The sequence below is a fragment of the Anolis carolinensis genome, chromosome 6 (assembly GCF_035594765.1).
Source record: "Anolis carolinensis isolate JA03-04 chromosome 6, rAnoCar3.1.pri, whole genome shotgun sequence".
Taxonomy (NCBI): Eukaryota; Metazoa; Chordata; class Lepidosauria; order Squamata; family Dactyloidae; genus Anolis; species Anolis carolinensis.
Window position 1 is genome coordinate 37933912 of NC_085846.1, and position 22968 is coordinate 37956879.

At 40.9% G+C, this 22968-nt stretch overlaps 1 protein-coding gene across 4 annotated transcripts in view; it reads left to right on the plus strand.

Moving 5' to 3' along the window:
* The window catches only part of gfap (glial fibrillary acidic protein), a 34811-nt gene that overhangs the window by 5444 nt on the left and 6399 nt on the right, over positions 1–22968 (plus strand). For 2 of the 4 annotated variants that reach the window (XM_003222612.4, XM_016994529.2), the window contains exons 2-9: positions 181–736; positions 6632–6692; positions 11969–12064; positions 14945–15106; positions 17350–17475; positions 18054–18274; positions 18702–18745; positions 22618–22703. In XM_003222612.4, the coding sequence (XP_003222660.2) occupies positions 181–736; positions 6632–6692; positions 11969–12064; positions 14945–15106; positions 17350–17475; positions 18054–18274; positions 18702–18745; positions 22618–22703 (1352 nt within the window). The remainder of the gene's footprint in view (positions 1–180; positions 737–6631; positions 6693–11968; positions 12065–14944; positions 15107–17349; positions 17476–18053; positions 18275–18701; positions 18746–22617; positions 22704–22968) is intronic. The other 2 variants (XM_008113222.3, XM_016994530.2) reach the window with 1 other exon arrangement.

Sequence of the window (22968 nt, forward strand, 5' to 3'; positions counted from 1 at the left end):
GAAAACTCAAAGCTTCTCCCCAATGTCCTCCTTTTGCAGCTTTGCCAGGGCAAGGGCACTTGGCATAGCAAATGTGAGATGTCAAGACCTGGCACACAACCCATTCCTCCCTCCCTCTTCAACCCTTCACACGCAAATGACCAGGCATAGTTAACCTTCTTGTATAAAAACCCTTTGCAGCACAGAGAGAGGAAGCTGTCCGAGCCTGCAAAGTCTGGAGAAGGGATTTCACCATGGAAGGGCAGAGGCTGTCATCCTATGGGAGACGCTTTGGCTCACAAACCAGCTCTGTCCACCACGCTCTGAGGTTCTCGCCAGGCCGCAGGTACATGCCTTCAAGTGCCACCAGCCGGGTCTCTGTCACCAAACTGAAGACTGCCAGCCTCAGTTTTCGTGCTGGCCCCAAGTTCTCCTCAGACAAAGTGGATTTTTCCTTGGCTGATGCCCTCAACACTGAGTTCAAGGAGACCCGCACCAACGAGAAGGTGGAGATGATGGAGCTGAATGACCGTTTCGCCAGCTACATTGAGAAGGTCCGTTTCCTTGAGCAGCAGAACAAGGTTCTGGTAACTGAGCTCAACCAAATCCGAGATAAGGAGCCCACCAAGTTGGCTGATATCTACCAGGAGGAGCTAAGAGATCTACGCCACCAAGTAGACCAACTTTCCAACTCTAAGGCCCGGCTGGAGATTGAGAGGGACAACCTGCTGGAGGACCTCAACAATCTTCGGCAAAAGTAAGAAAACTATCCATAAGATCTTGACCTAGAAATGAGCAAATAGAGAGCTAAAACAAGAAAACAAAATGCAAGTGTACTGGAAAAATTTGCCTTTAGAGGAGGATTTTTTGTCAGATGACTTTGTTGCTAGTTTTACACACTATATTTTTGTACACTACAATTCTAACTATCCCTTTTGAGCACGAAACAGAATTTTCCAGGATGTGATTTGCCTTGTCCAAGGTGGCTTGTTTGAGTTGTCTTAAACAGTGCTTCTTAAGCTATGTAATGCATAGGACTAGTAATTGTTTCCACCAATGTGCAGTGGACCAATCTTATATTAGTGCTCATTAGCTACAATTGTTATTTTCTCTCCTGGAAGCTCACCAGGGACCAACAGCAGTACTTTGAGTAGAGCTGGTTACAGCAGTTTCCTCTAACATGGCATTCTCTATGGCACAGAGTCAATGCTGAGCGACCAGGGGTGATGTGAATTGTGTATCTTTAAAGTGCCAGCTTAGGAAAAGCTGATCTATGAAGAACAGAATTCAAAACAGTTCTGGGAAACCTTGTGATTCCTCTGAACCTCATTAATTCTTTAATGAGAACATTATAATGGCCAGCAAGCAGCACACAGTGGCATCTTGCCCACCTCTGCTGACTGTCTCCTGCAATACAGGGCCACAAAGGGAGTGGGAAACAGTCCAAGGGATGACTTGAAGTTAATGATGAAGCCCAGCAGATGTGGTCAATAGTTCTTATGAATTGGGGAGTGTAAAAACTGCAACTGTGTTGACCTTTCTTTTGTGGGAACCTTTTAATTACCAACCTGCCCTTTCCTGTAAGGCTAATTTGTATTTGGAGAGGTGGATTGATGAATCTGCTCTTGGTTTTAGTCTGAACTTTAAAGGAGCTATCCAAAGTGATGAAATTATTTGCAGGATAAGGAGCTGGAGTAAATGATCTGTTCCCAATTTCTCATTCTATGCTTACGTCTTTCTGTACTAAACCCCTTTTATGCTAAATTATTCCGAAAGTGTCACCAACAAACAGTAAGGACTTGAGAGTGCCACAATAAGGAGATTTACAAAAAGCCCATTTGCAAGAAGAGTAAAATATTCTCCCACCAGCTCCTGGGGAGGCCCAAATGTTTTCCAGTTTCAAGGGACGAACAATATAGAACTCCCCTGCATTCCCTAGTTAACTAGACTGAAAGTTAAATCTAATGTCATAATTAGATATGGTCTTCTCAAAAAGTACATAAAGTTGCATTTCTCTCACAGTTGTACAAATGTTAGACATCTGTAATGCTTCTAGTATTGTGTCAAATGTCTCACATTGGGAATTTCGTATCACTGGTCTAAACAATAGTCACAGGCATTGTTTGCTGAAGTGCTGCAGAACCAGTCCTATGATATTGACTAGGGCCCCTTCCACACAGCTGAATAAAACTTCACATTTTCTGCTTTGAACTGGAATATATGGCAGTGTGGACTCAGATAACCCAGTTCAAAGCAGATATTGTGGGATTTTCTGTCTTGATATTCTGGGTTTTATGGCTGTGTCGAAGGGCCCTAGGATAGGCAACTAATCTTATATCTCCTCCCTGCCCACCACAACCACCAATGTGTTCTGTGGAATTTTACTCTCTTGGAATATTCACAAACTAATTTCTGAATGATAGGAAGCCAAGTATAGAATGTTGATGCTACAGCTGTTATATAGGCCATGAGAGATCTATTACTTAAGAAGTGGGCAACGGTGGAAGGTTGGGGGCAATTTTTAGCATCTGGTGCCCTCTGAGGCTCTCAACTGTACTAAAAAAAACAAAGACAATTAAAACAGGGCACCCTCTAGCCCAGTTCCTTTTATTTTGTCTTTTGCATTTTGAAGGTTGTGTGTATGTGCATGTGCCTTAAAGTTACCTGTCAAATGAATTACCCTATTAATTTCATAGATAAGGAGTTCTCAGAGGTGGTTTTATCAGTCCCTTCCTCTGAAGTATAGCCCACAACGGTTGGTCTTCCCATCTAAGTATTAACCAGGGAGGACTCTTCTTAGCTTCCAACATCAGTCAAGATCAGGTATCTTTTAGGGTATAGGTAAAGGTTTTCCCCTGACATTAAGTCTAGTCATGTCCGACTCTGCTTAGCTCATCTCCATTTCTAAGCCGAAGAGCCGGCGTTGTCCGTAGACAACTTCAAGGTCATGTGGCCAGCATGACTGCATGGTGCACCATTATCTTCCTGCCGGAGCAGTACCTGTTGATCTACTCACATTGCATGTTTTCGAACTGCTAGGTTGACAGAAGCTGGGGCTAACAGCAGGAGCTCACCCCACTAAACCGCATTTGAACTGCCGACCTTTCAGTCAACAAGTTCAGCAGCTCAACGGTTTAACCCGCTGCACCACCGGCGGCTCCGGTATATAAAAAGAGTATATAGGCATACTAGTCCTAAAAATCACATTAAACATGTTCAATGAATATTTCATAAAATTATTTTTTTAAATACAGTAGAGTCTCACTTATCCAAGCTAAACGGGCCGGCAGAAGCTTGGATAAGCGAATATCTTGGATAATAAGGAGGGATTAAGGAAAAGCCTATTAAACATCAAATTACATTATGATTTTACAAATTAAGCACCAAACCTTCATGTTATACAACAAATTTGACAGAAAAAGTAATTCAATACGCAGTAACGTTGTGTTGTAATTACTGTATTTACGAATTTAGCACCAAAATATCACGATATATTGAAAACATTGACTACAAAAATGGCTTGGATTATCTAGAGGCTTGGATAAGTGAGGCTTGGATTAGTGAGACTCTACTGTACATGTATTCCTGTTCATCATTATAATGTTCAAAGAAGCATGACCAAAATACCTGTCCATGCTCATCATCTGGACCCCAACTTTCAACCCCATCTGTCCTCTCCCAACATGACTATTTCCTCACCAGGAGAGAGCACCGAGAAGAGTGTCTAGCTCTGTCCTTCCAATAGCCATACTGGGAAGGGGCATCTTTTGCTGAAACTGGGGGTTTGGGAAGTCAGGAAATCCCTGCTCCAGATTCTGTTGGACAACTCAAAATTACTTGTATTTATTCTTTACAGTATTTAAAAGATTACTCATTGTATCATGTGTTTCTCTCTCTCATTTTTGTTATTACTGCTTTAGAAATGAGGTGGAAGATGCCTGTCCTTTCATATATTTTAGATTGCCTCTTCCAGGATTCTTGTTTAGGGCTATAGAGACAAAAGCCTGAATTTTGTTTTTAACCCAACTTGTTATGTCAGATTCTGTTTCTTTTCCCTACTTGTTATATTAATTTAAAATAATAATAATAATAATGCAATTGTGTCCTTGTAACCGAAGAAAGGTATCTCGTAATGGATTATTACCTTACTTATAACCCATTACTTCCAAACTTTGGCAAAATGAATACACGTTTAACATCCTGTCTATCTTGGCATCATGCTATTCTCTTGAGATATCTGTTTAATTCAGATATGTATTAAAGGAAATGCTACAATCCTTAGGGAAATGGTGCAATTCAGGCTTCTAATACTTCATTATTCCACATCAGAATGGACAGCTGCTAGGTTTGGGGGGCATTTTTTAGGTTGGTCAAGTCCTTGAGGACCGCTGAAGTGTTTTGGAGAGTCCATTTTGTAATTTGTAAAATTACATTTAGCAATTAGCTACATGAATGCAAAAATGCATTAAAATTAATTCTTCATTAAATATTATTAAATTCATTAAAAACAAAACCTCTATGCCCTCGGAAGGCTGTGTTAATTTAATGGGGGAAGGGGAAATAAAAAAGCAAAATTAGAAATCTGAATCCAGTAAAAAAAAAACCAAGATCAGGTCAGTAAGAAAGTTGGGTGAGTAGGTTCTGTAGATTCAATGGGACTGCAGGCCTTGCTCATGTTCCTTGGAACGGATTGGAGTGGGGAATACGATCAATTGTTTGCCCACACAGATTTGTTTAACCATTTGGAAGAATGTAACTGTCGTTGCAGAAGAACATTGTTCTTTGTAGGTGGTCAATTAGGCCATGGTGGCTTGAATATCCTGGGACTTGTGGCCAAAGTAATTTTTTTCTGAAATAAAGGCTGAGGGTACACATGTAGGGCAATGACTGTATGTACCCCTAAGGCCACAAGTTACCCATCCCTGGCTCTGCAACACTCACTCAGCCTTGCAATGCCCTGTAATATTTTGTTGCAACTCCTCATTAGTTCCCTCTAATTACCAACTTGGTGGTCCTTGTTGATCAGGAGAGCAGTGAAGTGGGACCACCCAGAGACAAGATGAGGTTCCCCCCCCCCCCTCTCATATTCAAGGAACTGCCACAGATGGAAAAGAAAGGTTTTGTAAAAAGAAAAAAGGAAGATGCTTCCTGACTTTTTACGTCTCACGTTAATAATAATAACAATAACAACAACAATAACAACAACTTCATTTTTGTACCCTGCCTCCATTTCCCCGAAGGGACTCGGGGCGACTTGCATGGGGACGGGTCCAATCAACATAATAAAAATAAAAATATACTAAGTAAATAGACAATAGCATAAACCAGAATAAAACAACAACATTATAACAAAATATAAAAGCAACAATTGGACCAACCAATGAACCTGAAATAACAGTCAGTTCCTGTGCACAGGTGGGCAGACTGGTGCAAATCAATTTTGAGGATAAGGCTGATAGATAAAGTGTGTAAATTAGACAGCAGAATTAGGGATGGAGGACCATGTAAAATGGAGCATAGTATCTTTGGGTAGAGAAAATGCAAGGACGAGATTTTATGTCCTAGTTGGGACCAAATTGTCTGGGGGATTGTCTAGTCAAAAGTACAGCGGAACATCCATGTTTTTAGATCTTTACGGAAGATGGGCAAGATGGGCAAGGTAGGTGCTAGCCTAATTTCCCTGGGGAGAGAGCTCCAGAGCCAGGGGGCTACCACTGAGAAGGCCCTCTCTCTCGTCCCCTCTTAGAGATCATACAGGTTTGTAAGGGAAGATGTGGTCATGAAGATAGGCAGGTCTCAAACCGTTTAGGGCTTTATAGGTGATAACTTACACCTTGAATTGGAACATTTTACTCAAACTGATTACATTATCCAACACATTGGTGCCTCAAATGTTAGACCTATTTCTACATATGCTTAATCTGCCAATTCCAAAAATGGCACCAGTTTCCCCCTATCAGCTCTAGCTTTTGAGATACAGAACATATGTCAGATACCAGGCTTCATTTGCACATTCATAGACAATTGTGAGAACCCCATACCGTATCTAAGAAACTAAAGTGGATGCAGTTTATCCAATGCAATATTCTGAATCAGTGCCCCAGATAATCCCAGGAACAGGCCTAAAAGACAAGACAACACAATTTTTTTGGTTGAGCTGTGTTATCTATTTCCAATATCTTTCCAAAGGAACTGAATATTAAAGCCAACTGGAGACCCTTCAAACAAGGGTTAGATTTCCTTCTTACTCCTTCATAAGAAAACATGAAACATGTTTCCAATGTGGGGTGCATGTTGCCCCTTTCCTGTTGTACAGATCAGATTTCTTCCATTTTCAAACCTTGACAAGGGATAGGAGATTGCAACGGTCCTTCTGGGCTCTTGCTGTATTAACTATGAGGTTACTCTCCATAAGAACAATTCATAATAATGGACATCATTGTCAACAGAAGCCAAAAGGGTATAAAAACTTTGCAAGGCAGAGTGTGCGAGCACATAGGCAGCAAGGGATTAGCAGAGGCTCCAGCGCTACATGGACGCTTTGACTTTGCTGTGTTTTCCCTTGGTCTTAGGCCCTTGCGGAAGAGATGAACCAATAATTCAATAAGCTTCCCTGATTTTCTCCCCACCTCTTTTCTCTTTCTCATTTAAGGTTACAAGATGAGATTAATCTGCGCCTTGAAGCTGAGAACAATTTATCTTCCTACCGACAGGTGAGGTGGCAAGATGACAAATCCTAACTGGGAGCTATAGGAGGGGGATACAGGATGTCTTCATGAAATATAATTGGTTTGAGGGTGGTTACTTTGCAACTCTGTTGAATGGAAAGGGTTTTATGAAAGTGTTGAAATTGGGTAATTTGTAGTACATATTAGAGCACTCACTGCTTGATTTCTTTGAAAAAACAAAATGATGTCTCTTTCTTCTAGGGGTTCATGTCCATCTTTTCCTTTATAATAAAGGGCAGAGACTTGGCTATAACTGTGTCCTGAATAAAAGAAAGGAATTACAGTACAAATGCCCAGTAGCTAGCAAGACAGACCGAGAATGCTAGTTTATTCAAGACCATTTCACATTGCTTCCAGACCTTGCTATTTAGTCTGTAGTAAATGTCTTGAATCTGCTGTATTTTTAATATATATTATTTATTTACTGTATTTATACCCCTCCCTTCTCACACCGAAGGGGACTCAGAGCAACTTACAAGTAGGCAACAATTCAATGCCATGTGAACAGACATAAAAATAAAATAAACATATCTATTAAAAACAATAAAGTTAAAACCATCTAAACATTCAAACCAATTATTAAAACACACAATCCAAAATCATAATCCAGGAGCCATTCCGGTCGTAATTGCACTTATTCCATATTAGTGGTGTGCATTCGGGACTTACCTGGTCCCAGTTTGTGTCCCGGCTTTCAGTGTGGTCCTGTTCCATTTTCGTCTGACCTCCTGATATCGGGAGGTCAGGCATTTGTTCTGTTTTGTCTCCTGGGCCAAAAGATCTGGGTTTTTTTCGGCCCAAAGCACCCAGGCCTATAGGTGCAGCCGTTTGGGCCTACACACCTTGGCCTCGCAGGGCCTACAGTTGTGTGCTGATTTGGCACTTGGCAGTAGGCCCTATGAGGCCCGGATGCGTAGGCCCAAAGCCTGCACTAGTAGGCCCGGGAGCTTTGGGCCCATGCACCTGGGCCTCGCAGGGCCTGCAGCCAATCGATCTGAAAAGCAGGCTTGGAGCCGATACTGGCTCCTGCATGCCTTTTGTTTTGCGTTGGTTTTTGTTCAAGGGGAGGGGGAGCCTTTCCATTTCGTGCCATCCAAATGGACGGTACAAAACAGAAATACAAATGAAAGAAATGCAACAAATACAGCACATATCTCTATTCCATATCACTTATTGTACTGAATTTGCTGTATGAAGGCTTGGTCCCACAGCCATGTTTTAGTCCAGGAAGGAGGAGACTGATCTGATTTTGCTGTGAAGGGAGTTACATAGTCAAGGGGCCATCACTGAGAAGACCCTGTCTCTCAGCTCCATCAACTACACCTGCGAAGAAGGTGGGACCAAGAGCAGGACTTCCCCAGAAGATCTTAACCTCTGAGGTGGTTCATAGAGGGAGATATGTTCAGACAGGGAGGCTGGGCCAGCTATTGTAGATTCATAGAGGCAAGGCTCTGATTTCACACATATTTGGTTTGGCAGAGTCCAGATCTAACTCATGAGGGCTATGAATGCCGCTCTTCCTCTTCTGTGAAGCTCTGCTTCCAGATTGGAGGAAATTCCAGCATTGCTATTTCAGAAGGCAAACAATAGATATGAGAGGTCCCAACGGGGAATCTGAGAGGGCAATCTCATTGCTAAATCCACTCAGTGACCAGGGACCATCAGATGCAGACTTCTCTCAGTTTCTCTGCACTGCTGAAATGGAATCCAGAGGGCATTGCATGATGCAAGACCACTTCCAATGGTTGCCTGTGGGACTCTTGTGGCAGCTCAGGGAAACAGAGGGAAGACTGTGCTGTGAGGTGCTACCCAACTCACAATGGGAGAGGCTGGGAAAAAAGCTGGGAAAAAAGTGGGGAAAGGATGTGGGGTGGCTGCAGAAAGCCACGGGACCTGACAGTAGGTAACTAAAGAAGACGGTTCCATCTGCTTTCCCCCACTTTCCTTACTTTCATGTGACGAGGTCCCTGGGATAGCAGTTATATTGCCCTGCTTCACTTGCGTTACCTAATCGGAGCTCAAGTGGGGCAGCACAAAGAAGCTCCATTGCTGACTCTGGTTTTAGTCCTAGGATGAAGTTCTTTCCTGCCCCGTGCATGTTCCTCACTGGAAATGAGACTGGGGCAGTGGAGGATTGCCTCAGTTACGTCTAGTCTGAGATAGGATACAACTGCATTGACTGTAGTGGTAGAAACATGGGACTCCGCCACCCTTTTCAAGAAGGTAGAGTCCCATGTAGACTTCATTTCTCCAGAATGGAGAAATGACATCTCAGAGATGGTGGGATTTGATTGTAGCAAAAGAGGGTGGGATTTGGGGCATCATCCAGCCTGGTTTCTTTTCTAGAAAGGTTTATTTATTTATTTATTTATTTATTTCGTGTCAAAAACATTGCATAATAAATAAGTTTAAAAGTGATAAAATAAAGGAATCACAACAGCTAAATAGTTTTAGACCAAAAGTGGGCAACAGCAATTGTATTGTCCGTAGCTTTAAACAACTCCTCCTCTGTGCATGAGGCAGGGCATTGTGGCTCTGAATAGGTAAACCCATACCTTACCTCTGTTTTAGGTGATGTTGTTGCCATTCCAATCTTTCCTGCTTTATCTGCTGCTGTGTTAATTAGTGGCTTCTTTCTTGCCTTTTTTTTTTTTTTGGCTAATGAGCTGCTTCTTGTTCCCATGCTATGACACTCCTGAATTGGCCTTAATTGGTTTCTTTCCTCTCCCAGGTGAATATGGAAATAGAAGAGAAATTTTAATTACTACATTCTACTTTATAGTCAGAAAAACGTTTTATTTCTCTGTTTTAATTATGAGGGCAATTTCATGATTGAAATAACAGAACCAGAAAATTGAAGCAGAAACAATGAGAAATTATTCTGGCTACAAAGACATAACCAGTAATTAAAGCCCTCCCTGGAGGGAACAGGAATTGATCAATTAATACTCATTTTTAACTATTGCAGCCACAGCGAATGAACACAAAACAATGAAATGCCTGCTTTAAAAGAAAAGACCAAGGAAGAAGACAGTCAGGAGAAAGAAGCAGGATGCCTTTACTGAATGAAACCTATTTCTGACTCTAAAAAGAAAATAGGATCTTGCTGATATTAAGACACAGTGCTAGATTTTATTTATTTATTTTATTTATTTACAGTATTTATATTCTGCCCTTCTCACCCCAAAGGGGACTCAGGGCGGATTACAATGAACACATATATGGCAAACATTCAATGCCAACAGACAAACAACATTCAGTTTTAGACAGACACAGAAGCATTTTTAACATCTTTCCAGCTTCACGGTTCCAGCCACAGGGGGAGCTGTTGCTTCACCATTCATTGGTGGCTGTTCTTCCTCATTCTTTTCCTCGTGAGCAGTTTTATGGTGTTGTAGATAAGTTAAATTAGCCTCCCGCATAAAGCGTACCTAAATTTTCCCTACTTGACAGATGCAACTGTCTTTAGGGGCTGCTAGGTCAACAGCAAGCCGGGGCTATTTTTTTTTTTTTAATGGTCGGAGGCTTATCCCGACCCGGGCTTCGAACTCATGACCTCTCGGTCAGTAGTGATTTATAGCAGCTGGTTACTAGCCAGCTGCGCCACAGCTGGCTAGTAACCAATAAAATGAAAACATTGCTATTTTCATAGTGTTCCCAGATCACAGAGCCTGGCCTCTCCTCTCCTGTACTCAGGGCAAGAAGGAATAATTTTAGAGAGAACTACCTTGCAAAGTGTGTTTTCCTCATTAGTTAAACTTAGATTTGAATACCATGCTTTGTGCAATTCTGGTTGGTCCTTAAGGTATCATTCTTAGTGACATCAGAAAGGCTGCACCTGTAAAATCAGTGGGTCCCACCCTCTGACATCACAAGAGGGGCTACCTAGTAATCAGAGTTTAATCCTGACATCCCAGAACCTGAGATACTTCTGATCTGGCAACCCTATTCACCAGATATCAGTTGCTGTTTCGGTGAGAATGGCAGAGGTCGCCTTCGGCAGTAGCCAACTACTGTTGCACATCTCGGCATAAGGCATCACACCAAGATACTTGTTATGCACAAGGCACACAAGCCAAAGCCAGCCCTCCACGTCATTTTATGTGACTGATGAGATTTTCAATGCTAGGGCAACATGTTACATTTATATAGTCCAGTGTTTCTCAATCTGTGCTCCTCCGGGTGTTTTGGACTTCAGCTCCCCAAAATCCCAACTAGCTTACCAGTTCTTAGGAACTGTAGGAGCTGAAGTCCAAAACATCTGTAGGAGCACAGTTTGAGAAACTCTGACATAGTCTTATAATTACAAACTGTCCTTTGAATGCAACCATAATACTGGTGTAGACCTTGGTGAAAATGGATTTGACACCCCTGCACTAGGATGTACTCAATATTCTCCTTGTGGAATGTCCAACAAAACAAGTTATGCACAGGTTGTGCCAGTGTAAGACACCCAGAGGATTGTGGCAGCACACAAAAGACAAGTTTATTTATTTCATATCAAAAGCATTGCATAAATTAGTATAAAACTGACAAAAATAGAAGGAGCACAAGCGGCTAAATATCTTTTGACCAAAAACGAGCAACAGCAATCACATTGTCTGTAGCCTCAAACAATTCTTCCTCTGTACATGAGGCAGAACATTGTGGGCAAACATACAGATGCTGAGTTGTTTGTTCTGCTCCACAGTCACAAAAGGTGAAGGATTCTTTTAGGTAGTGCCATTTTGCCAGGTTGTCTTTTGATCTGCCCACTCCATTTCTGAGTCTGTTCAGGGACTTCCAAGTTGCCCATTCCTGGTTTGCCCCTGGAGGCAGACCTTCGTGGGCGGCTATCCAATTGGGATTTACTGTTTAGCTGCCCAGAGGGCTACTCTTGCTGTTGCTGGGAAGTGGTGGTTCTCATGAAGCTTTTCCTTGAATTGAGTTTATTGGGAAGATGCTGATAGCCATGCAGTGGATGGCTTTCACAGTGTTCAAACTCATTTTTCTCAAAGTTAACAGCAACTTCCCATTGCACATCAGGAGGGGCAATGGCAGCTAGCTTGTAAAGTTTATCAACAGGTGTAGGTTTGAGAAATTCTGTGATTATTCTGCATGTTTCGTTCAATGCTATGACAAAAGACAAGTGAGACCTGGGTAAGGCTGATACATGGTACATGGCACATCCTCCCTAAGTTTGCATGTCTTTCTTGGGACCAAACCAGGTTTACTGGTACACTCATTGTCCTTCTCATTTCCCAGTTTCTCTGTCTCCACAGGATGTTGATGATGCTGCATTAGCCCGGATAGACCTGGAACGCAAAATTGAATCTCTGCAAGAGGAGATCAACTTCCTAAAGAAGATTCATGATGAGGTACAGAGCCCAGCATAAAATTAGCATGTTCTTTCTTGAGAACCAGTTATGGGAAGTCAGGCTAAAGATTCAACTTCATAGTTTTTCTCAATGTGTTCTGCTCTCCTTTTTAATTTCTGCATGTAATTTACAATGGAGGGAGATTTCTTGGACCATGGTCCAACCTTTCTTGGACAACAGGCCTATCTGAGATTTTGAGTGCATTCTGGCTTTGTCACACTATAGCTAATGTAAGCACTTTACTGTAAGGCAAAGAAAAATGCTAACCAACCAAACCTAGAGAAAGGACAAGGCAATGGAGTGCTAGAGAAAAACATTGCATTTGAAATGTGGGAAGAATAAAACTGGACATCCATGGTAATGTCCAGAGAGAAGAACATAAGCTGAAGAAGAGCCATACACAAAGGAGGAAAGGCGAGAGAAACATCTAAGAGAAAGGAAGAAAAAAAGCCCACCCCGAACCCTCTTACAACTTCCCTGTCACCAGAAAATATGTTAAAATTAGAATTTTTCTTACCCTTAAGCTCTTACTGCTTGTCCAGATTGTGCCTTCTTCAGATTTCCAGTAAAGCGGGATTAAAAAGAGTGAGCAGTTGAGAGTGAGACGTAGAGGATTTGTGGGGTCAGAGCCAGGCTTCATGAGCATTTGTCTACTATGGTGCCATATTGTAGACCTCTGTCATTGTTGGCAAAGCCAATATTTTTAATTTGACTCACTAACTTTAAATGATGTTGCTTAATTTTACAGCTAACTTTTAATTATACTTTGGGGAAACTTTATTATATTGATATCCATACCTCGGTTCTCTGGTGAATAAAAACTCCAGAGGTGGAGTACTATTCTGTATGAATCAGATTTGGCTTTCTTTGAAATTAAGTCTCTGGAGTTTTATAGTATTCTGTAACATTTGCATTTATTTCCAAACATGCCGATTAAAAACTGGTGAAGATTCACTGGTGGAGATTCACCTGTAGATCTTCCAGAACTCCATCTTGGCTCTCCAACCCTGTTTGTGAGTCAGAAAACTCATGCTGCTGGCTTTGTTCTCATTGACACAAGGTTCCTGTTTACATGATCAACCACCTACAGAGGAACTAAATGCACAAATAGTGTGTAGAGGCTGCACACACACACACACACACACTGCCCCATTTATAAGGTTCATTAATGGACACAGTTTAGAAATGGAAAGAATATTTGAAAAAATGGTAGAAAAATGTGTTTCTCAAGTGCCAAAAATCTTGACAAGGGGACTCCTGGACTGATGATAATTTTTAAAATTTAGAACTTACTCTGGGTTGAATCCATGCCTGGGTGTTTTTAAAAAAAAAAAAAAAAAAAACAAGAAGCAGTATTTTCTGCACAGGAATATTTTCTGCCTAAACAATTCTGCTATGTAAAAATACCATGAGCAAATTTGTCATTTCATAAGTCCCAAACTATAAATGCTCTTTGAATACTCCACAGCCCAGCGTGGGAAGAACATTGCAAAAATTATTCATTGCTTCATGCAAGATCAAAATTAATAAAGAACTACATCTCTGATTAAGACCCGGTTAGAAAGCAATTAGGATTCTTACTAGGGTTGTGCGCGGATTTAGTTTCCCCCATTTCACCTATTTCCTTCGGTACCTTCGGTACTTCAGGAGCACATAACGGTAAAGGCCCTTTCGGTACGAAAACTCACCTAACATTAAAGCAAGCGGGAGCCGATCTCAGCTCCTCCTCTCCTATCCGGGATCACAACTGAATCTTTTAAAATTTTCTTTATTTTCCTGATTCTTTTTATTTAGTGGGACTGAGTGGGAGTTGAGGACCTGAAGGACAGTGGGTGGGGTGCACGTGCCTGCATTTGGGGGCTTGGAGACAGAGAGTCACCCTTTAACCTTCTTTTTCTCCTTCCCTTCCTCTCCTTCAGAAAACACTTCTAAAATATAATAATAATTGTTAATAATAGTAATCCCAGCAAACAAAAAGAGAAGCCTACCTCTCCTCTAGAGTAAAAGTTGAAACAGCTTTAAGGAAACAAAATCGACAACAGAAAGGAGATTGCAGGCACTGGAAACAGGATTTTTTAAGGTAGTCCAGGGAGAATAGCTCTACTGAGCTACAGGTCAATAGCTCTTACTTCCCTGGGCCTTCTTAAAATGCCTCTTGGAAAGCTGCTTGGCATGCTGGCTGCTGGTGCTGTTGAGAGAAAGCATGTGGCCCTGCCTCTCCTGCAGCCAAGCGCATCTCCTCTAGAATAGAAAAAACAGCTTTAAGAACAAGAAGTCTCCTTAAAGCACGCACCTGCTTGCAGCTGAGCACCTCTTCTCTAGAGTAGAAACAAATAGCTTAAATGCCTAAAATGACAGGAAGGGGAGCCTGGGAAGCCTCCCCCCCCCCCCCAATAATGGGCCAATAGAAAATGGATATTTCTGCACCCCAGAGCAAAAACAAATACCTGCCCTCCCATCTTTGAGAGGCTCCCAAAAATGCATTAGGGCCCCCATCAAAAGCTGGGACACAAAACAGCTCACTGTTGACCCAGATTGCACAACTCTAATTCTTACAGCTTGACTTCTCAAAAAGTGACTTCTCATGATACAGCTTCTCAAGTTTTTATGGGCTTTGCCAGTTGTTATCACCTCTGTGTTTTCTTGTTTCATTTGAGGTGGATATTTCTAAATGTAGTTGGGAATAGGTTTAGTTCTGGTCCTACCACTATCACCTCTCCAATAAACTGAAGCAGCACAGCACAGTGGGACAATTTTATTATTACCTTCTGCTCTTTGTGTGAACCCTAATGTCAAAACTTTTTTTTTGAAGTCAAAGAGGTCCACTGTGGGAAAATCTTGTTGGCATCTGCCTTCATATCTCTTCTGCCCCTCTCTCAGGAGCTGCGGGAGCTGCAAGAACAACTGCAGCAGCAGCAGGTCCACATCGAGATGGACATGTCTAAGCCGGACCTGACATCAGCCCTACGTGAGATTCGCATCCAATATGAGTCCATGGCCTCAAACAACATGCATGAGACTGAGGAATGGTACAAATCTAAGGTACACAGTAACCAGTCACAGTGGAGGCTGGATTGGTGGAAAGAAAGTCCCATTGTAATGATTATGACAAAAAATCCCAGTCCTATTGCAGTTCTAATTGGTATTTCTGGGTTTAAGCTGAATATGGGTTGACAGGGAAGTTGTGGTACTTCATCACACTGAAGGGGAATTCAGTGGATAGAATGATAATTCAGACTGCATCTGTGAACTTTCACATGGAAAATGACAGCTTTCAGGTCAGTACTGGAAAGTCAGGCTGTGTGATCCTCCATTCTTTTTAGTTGCTTAATGAATATTCCTTTGTGTGTGTGTGTGTGTGTGTGTGGAGGGGGAAGAACCAAATGGAGCACCCCATCATACTAAAAATGTGGCATTTATTTTGATCTTTAAAAACCAGACTGGACTGTGCAATTAGTAAGTGGGAGCTCAGTTTTTGCCCTCTAACTATTGCCCGAGGTTGTCATAGTGGCCTTGTTGACCACAGAATTCTGGAAGTTGAAATATCAAAATGTTAAAATTAAAATTGGAATATTAAGGATCTGATTACATCTATCTATCATTATTACTGTTAGCAGCAGAAAAAAGAAAAGTTGTTACTAAGTGCTGTCAAGTCAACTTTGACTTGTGATGGCCCTATGAAGGAGGGCCCATCCAGACAGGCCCTAAATCCCAGGATCTGATCCCAGGTTTTCTGTTTTGAACTGGATTATATGAGTCCCAACTGCCAGATAATCTGGGATAAACAGAAAACCTGGGATAAGATCCAGGGATATGGGGCCTGTCTGGAAGAGACCGAAGAGACCAGTCACCCAATCATGAACAGCTTCGCTGACTCAGGTCTGTGACTTCTTTTATAGTGTAGACTGCAGTCTTCCTCTCTTTCTTCTGCCTTCTACCTTACCAAGCATTATTGTCTCTTTAGTTTCTTCTCATGATATGGCCAAAGTACAACTGTCTGAGTTTTGTCATCTTGGCTTCTAGGGACAGTTCAGGTTTAGGACCTATTTATTTGTCTATGCAGACATAGAAATTAATGGCATTTTGGACAAATAACATTGTCTGTTTATCAGCATTAGAGATGTGAAGAACAGCTATGTTTTTTGGAAAATGGAAAGCTCCATAAACTTTTGGAGATTTTATGATCTTTGGAAAGACATGACCTTGTTAGAAGTCATAACCTTTTGAAAATGATGCTATAACCTTTTGGGAAAATGGCATTCATGCAAGGCAATTAGGTGTCTCAGCTGTTAAACTGATGTACCTAGATATCTCTTTGAACTGTTATGCCAATGAATAAAAACACACATAGCAGAGTTTCAGAAGTGTTCTTATAGTTGCCCCAAAACATCTATTCTCCCTTAAAACCTTTTGGTTTAAATCATGCTCTTAAGAGACAAAAATAAGTAGACTTCTTTAAAAGTAACACTGTTGGTTTATTCACAAACTTCATCTATTCATCATACAGGTGTTTTGCTTATCCGTCCAGTTACATATAGGATTTGAAGTAGTTTCTCTGTGTAGGTAACACAAGGCATCTTTCTTAGACTCAACAACCCATAATCTAAAACATCTCTTTGTTCTGAGAGTCTAATAGAGTGTCTAGTCTGAAAGTCCAATGGAGTCTGTAAGCATATTGTTCCTGCTGAAGTCTAAAGCATACATCTGCTTCTTCTGAAGTATCTATGCATACTTCTAAAATGGAGTCTGAGTCATAAACAACCCCAGATCTGATTACATGGTCTGCAACCCCTCCCACAACAAAGAATTAAGGCAAAACCTCATACCAATACAAACATATACAATACAGTAAGAAATCTGAATTATATACATAACAATTAACTACTGGAGGCTTGAAGAAGGTTGCTATTTCCAACATATGTTGCATTATCAGCAAGGGCAGCTCCAAACTAAGTAGGAGCGTTTACCTTTTCTATGAATTACTTCCAGTCCTGTTTATGAGTTTGCTGATGCCATGGATGCAGAATTGAACATGTATGGTTGTCATGAATTAGGAACTGAAGTGAAAGATTTGGAGGAGTCTCTGGGCCCTTCCACACAGCCATATAACTTAGAATACCAATCTACAATATCTGCTTTGAACTGGGTTATCTGAGTCTGCACTGCCATTTAATCCAGTTCAAGATGTCGAAGGGGCCTCAGACATGCCTCCGGTCTAGCTAGCTCTCTTTTAAAAATAAATATCAGTTGCAACTTTTGAAACTAACTTAACTTTTTCCTGTTAGTTTGCGGACCTGACCGATGCAGCAGCACGAAACATTGAGGCTCTGCGTTTAGCCAAACAGGAGGCCAATGAGTACCGCCGACAACTGCAGGCCCTCACTTGCGATTTGGAGTCCTTGAGAGGATCGGTAAGTAGAAGTGATGCTTCTAAGGCAGAGTTGCAACGGCTGGAGACCTGGTTGCGTACAGTTACTGCGTACAAAAAGTAACTGTAGTAACATTCTAGTTGTGAGGGGTGGAGATCAGTAATTGTTCCAACTGGTTGTATCAATTGGTGAGATGAGAAGAGATAGTAGAGCTCACACCTCTGATGAAGGCCCACACTCATTGTTTTTCCCTTCCATAATTGTCTCCTGCAATAACCTTCCCATATCTTAATCCATGGACTTGTTTATTTTCCTTTCGTTCGTAATTTTTTATTTGAGTCTTAGATTGGAAGAGTCTCTTAAACTATAAAATGCCTTGAGTGATTTGGCAGAAAGTCAGGGTGTTAAGTGAGTCATAATTAAGTAACGTGTATTGTTCCAAAATGTGTGTTGTTCTCAGGCTACAAATAGTGGCCAGCTTTGCTGCCATTGACTTTGCTGGTGGCACTGGTGATCCCCTAGACTCAGCTGCAGGCAGAGGGTGTCCCTTTCCACCCGTGCAGGTTAGTAACAGGTCATTGCCTTGTTGCGTTAATCAGAAACTCTTCCATTTTTCTCAGAATGAATCTCTGGAGAGGCAGCTGAGGGAGATGGAAGACCGCTATGCCCTTGAGACTACCAGCTATCAGGACACAGTGATTCGACTGGAAGAAGATGCCCGGGGCCTCAAAGAAGAAATGGCCCGTCACCTCCAGGAATACCAGGACCTCCTCAATGTCAAATTGGCATTAGACATTGAGATTGCAACTTACCGCAAACTTCTGGAAGGAGAGGAGAGCAGGTGTGACTTACAGATATACCCCTTTTGTATCATGCATCTACAGTACTGCATAATACCTTTCACTGTGATGTTCTTCTTCTAAACAATGAAAAATCCCAAATTTCCTTAAAGGACTGCAGGTTGGTTCTGAAGCCCCTTCACACTACACATTTATGATTCCATTTTGACTAACGTGGTTGCTCCCAGTGCAATCCTTGCATTTATAGATAGGTAATTCCCATCAGGTTTATGACTGGTGTCCTTGGCTTTGTAAAATGGTTGTTCTTTCATATTATAACACTCTGAGTAAGTACTCTATATGACTTATGCTTTTCACCACATTTAATTTGTCCAGAGAAAAGCCTAGAATGAATAAGAGGAGCTGTATTATGGGTTATTGTGATCAAATCCCCACACTCTTCATCTCTGCTTTCTTGTTCCTTTGCAGGATCACCATTCCAGTGCAGACCTTCTCCAACCTTCAGATCCGAGGTGAGAGACCCACTGAGTCAAACTGGTTGTCACCATAGGGTCACATGTGGCAGTCACCATGTTTGGGACAGCAATAATTGTGAAGGATTAAGTGATCTGCTACCTCTTTCCCTCAGCATGGGGAAAGTTGGCCCTTGCATCCTCTTTTTTCTGAAGGAGGTGTCAGTGTTCACTCAATTATTTCAACCTAAAAGAATTGGAGTATAAAACACCTATCTTCCCATAGTGACACCAGCTGCCCTCCTACATCAGGCCAATGATGGACCCATATTATAAGAGTGTTGTCTCCCTAAATTCTGTGTTTACGGGGCTCCCAGTGTTCTCCTGTTCAAGGGGCTGCTTCAGTCCATACCTACTTACTTTCAACAACAATGCAGTTTCAGGTGCCTCCAGACTAAGAGTATTTATTTATTTATTTATTTATTGTGTCAGAAACAAATTGAAAATATAATAATATAGAAATAATATATTTAAAGTAGTTATAGTAAAAGTTGAAAATTTGGTATTGTAAGAAGGTCCTCCATTGTGCATGTGGCAGGGCTCAGACTGCATTGTGTAATAAGTGGTCTGTGGTTTGCGCTTTTCTGCACTCACATCATGTCATGGACTCCACTTCTGTGTGCCCGGGAGGCAGGGGGTTCTCATCTGGTATCAGCCACTGATTGAGGTTCCAGGTTTTAACTTGCCACTTTTGGGCTTGCTGAGATGCTCCTGAGAGTATCTCTGTAGATCTTAGGAAGCTATTTCTTGATTTAAGGCGTTGGCTGCTGGCTACTATCTGAAACAAGGGTGGGCCAGATATGTCAATGCCCTGATCCTTTCATAGACTAAATGTTTGCTTGGATAAACTCTATTCCCCAAGGAAGATCATTGTAGACCTAGATGTCCAGCAAGCTTGGGACTCACAAGTCTGCAACTGATGGGCCTCAGCTTCTGACGTCCAACGCAACGATTTAAAAACACTCTGCCACACTTTCTCCTACTCTTCTTCTGAACTGTTCCGATGAGGACTAGGTTAGAATACTGTACTGCACAACTGTCTACCCAGTTGGAATAAGGCTCCGTCTGCCCATCTCTTTATTTATACACCTATTTCCCAGATTGGATCTCAAGACAGGAAATTACATATATGATTAAAACCATACGGAAGTTGAGACTGAAACAGCATTGAATCAACAAAAGAATTAAATCCATTTTTAAATATTATAAAGATAAAAAGCAAAAAAGCATCATTTTAAAAGTCTGCTCTTATTAACAATCAATTCCCCGAGGCTTGCTGGACTAGACCAGTTTTCACCTGCCAATGACAAGACAGCAAAGAAGGAGCCTTGCTTAATTGAAATAGCCAATTAATCGCTTTGGAAGTGGCTGGGCAAATACTGAGAGACTGCCTGACTGTTCTTGTTCCCATATTTTCCTATCTACTATTATCCAAGTGGCCCAAAAGATTTCCCCTCTGCCTCTCTAGTCCTTCACATAGTATCATCAGATTCAAACCAAGACCCTCAGACAAATAAAGAGCAGCACAATAACTAAACTATTGTTTAGTTTTACATCTGATTTAAAAATGCAATAAAAGCCATTCTGTCATGATATCTGTGGAGGTGAAGATAAAAAAGGTTTAAAAAAAACCCTAATAAAATATGAGATAAAAATGATCTAACTATTGGGCGTTTTAAACCACACATTTCTTCATCCCCAAATCCTGAAGTTGAATGTTTGTGCTATGGGGAGTCTCACCTTAGCCAGTTCACCTTAGTTCTAGTGTAGATGCCCCAGATAATTTTTAAAAGACTTAAAACAATGTTTAAAGTGCTTTGAATCAATTCCTGATTTATTTTCAGAAAGCCTTATGAAATTATTGATCTTGTCTTGCTGGTAGGGGGCTAACAGCATGATGACCTTCTTCACGGCATGGCTGGTACAAATTATGAAGACATCATTTGTGTATATTTAACCATGGTTTCAAATTGTATAAAAATAGAAAATATACAAAATGAAAAATTGATTTCTAAGCGACATACAAAAACATATAATAGAAAATTATATATGCAATATGTATGCCATTTATAAAATTAAGTTTACATAGTAGATTTACACCAGTTGGAAAAGCTTGCAATAATACATGTCTTCTAACATATACCTGAATATAGGAGTTGTTGTTGACTGGCTATTACACTATGTAGCATTATTTTTGTTCCTGGGTTATAAATGTCATTTCCTAATTGAGTCTATCATAAAAAACATGGAAAGGTTTTTATTAAACTGCAAAAACTTTGTTCTGTGTTATGTCCTGCAGAACATTTTGCTCTAGTTTTTATTTATTTATTTCAGGAATTTCTGTGCTGCCTTTCTCCAGCGGAGCCAAGGTGGCTCACAACAAAATTAAAACATAATAATAATAATAATAATAATAATAATAATAATAATAATAATAATAATAATAATAATATATTTATTCTTGTATCCTGCCACCATCTCCCTGAACAGTCATCCCGGAGGACTGTTTTTTAATTACCATTAAATTAAATTAAATTAAATTAAATGCAGTATAAAATTCCCCTATGACAATAAAATACTATAAAATACTAGGCTTCTGCTACATGATTAGATTGTATTCTAGTGTTGGAAGGGACCCCAACACTATCCAGTTCAACCTTCTAAGAGAGATAAATAGCTGATAGCATGCTAGGGATCCAAGGGGCTATCCAGTCCAACCCTCTAAGAGATAGCTAGACAGATATATAGATAGATAGCATGCTAGGGACCCACTGGGTTTTCCAATGAATATCTTCTAGAATCTCAACCAAATCAACATAGTTTGTGTCAGCCACAAAAATGAAGTTTCTGGAGTATAACAACTACTCTCAAAGGAAGTACCACACAATTAAACAGGAAGAACACTTTCAAACCAGGAACAGAAAATTTTTCAAACGTTGTTATATAGTGTTATCAAGGGAACTAATATACTCATGTAGTGTGTGCCACCACACTAAATGCCTTGCTCCAAATGTTTTGTGAGGTCGACCTTGGGAGCAATTTGGTACAATAAATTGCACTCACTCTGTAAACTTATGCTCTTATTCGTGGGCCTGAGCTTCACAACAGACAATGGGTCTTGGTAACAAACCCCCTTAGCCACAACCTCTGTTTCCTTTCATGTCAGCTGTTTTTTTAGACTTCATTTCATTGCACACCTCTATTTTCTATTGATTCTTCAACATAGATCACTACTATGTTCCTGACAACATTTGGAAGCCTTCCTTAAAATACATTTTAATTGAAGTTCTTCTGCATTCTGATATAGATATGCAAAATATATTTGTTATAGAGACCTTTATCAGTCAAAATGCTAGTGTTGTCGAAGGCTTTCATGGCCAGAATCACTGGGTTTTTGTGCATTTTCCGGACTGTATGGCCATGTTTCAGAAGCATTCTCTCCTGATGTTTCACCCACATCTTTGGCAGCCATCCTTAGAGGTTATATACCTCACAACCTCTGAGGAAGCCTGCCACAGATGTGGGCAAAATGTCAGGAGAGAATGCTTCTGGAACATGGCCATACAGCCCGGAAAATGCACAACAACCGAAAATGCTAGTGTTTAGGTTGAGCAGTGTCTAACTGTTCCTGCTCACTACTTACCTAGTATTTTCTTATCCCTTCACCCTGAGCATTCAGTAGTAAATTCAGAGCACAGATGAGGGGTTTTAGTTCACTTTGTCCCTGTTTCTACACCCCTGCAAAAATAATCTGTATTTCCCTCTGTCACCTTTTCTTGTAGTCTGTCTCATCACTGTCTATCAACTAGTAGTCCCCAGATCGCAGTTCAATGACAATAATTAGGCTGATTTTCTTTCCCTGCTCCCACCAGAAACCAGCTTGGATACAAAATCTGTTTCTGAGGCTCATCTGAAGAGGAGTATTGTGGTCAAAACAGTGGAGACAAGAGATGGAGAGGTAGGAAAAGGCTGCCCACTTAAAGCCTTCTGATCACAAAACTCAAAGTGGAATATTGAGTTCAACTATTTGTCTCCAAATAGTTGACAATCCCATGAACATGAATGTCCCAGAGAAATAATTTTCTCAGTTTCTCTAGTGATCTGTCTTTTATGTTCTTTCTCTTATTCTCCTTTCAGTTAGGAAGCATCTTTAGCATCTTCAAGCTATTTTTTCTTCTTTGTAGTTTTAATATGTTGCATCTTGTCTTGTCATCTTTGCGTGG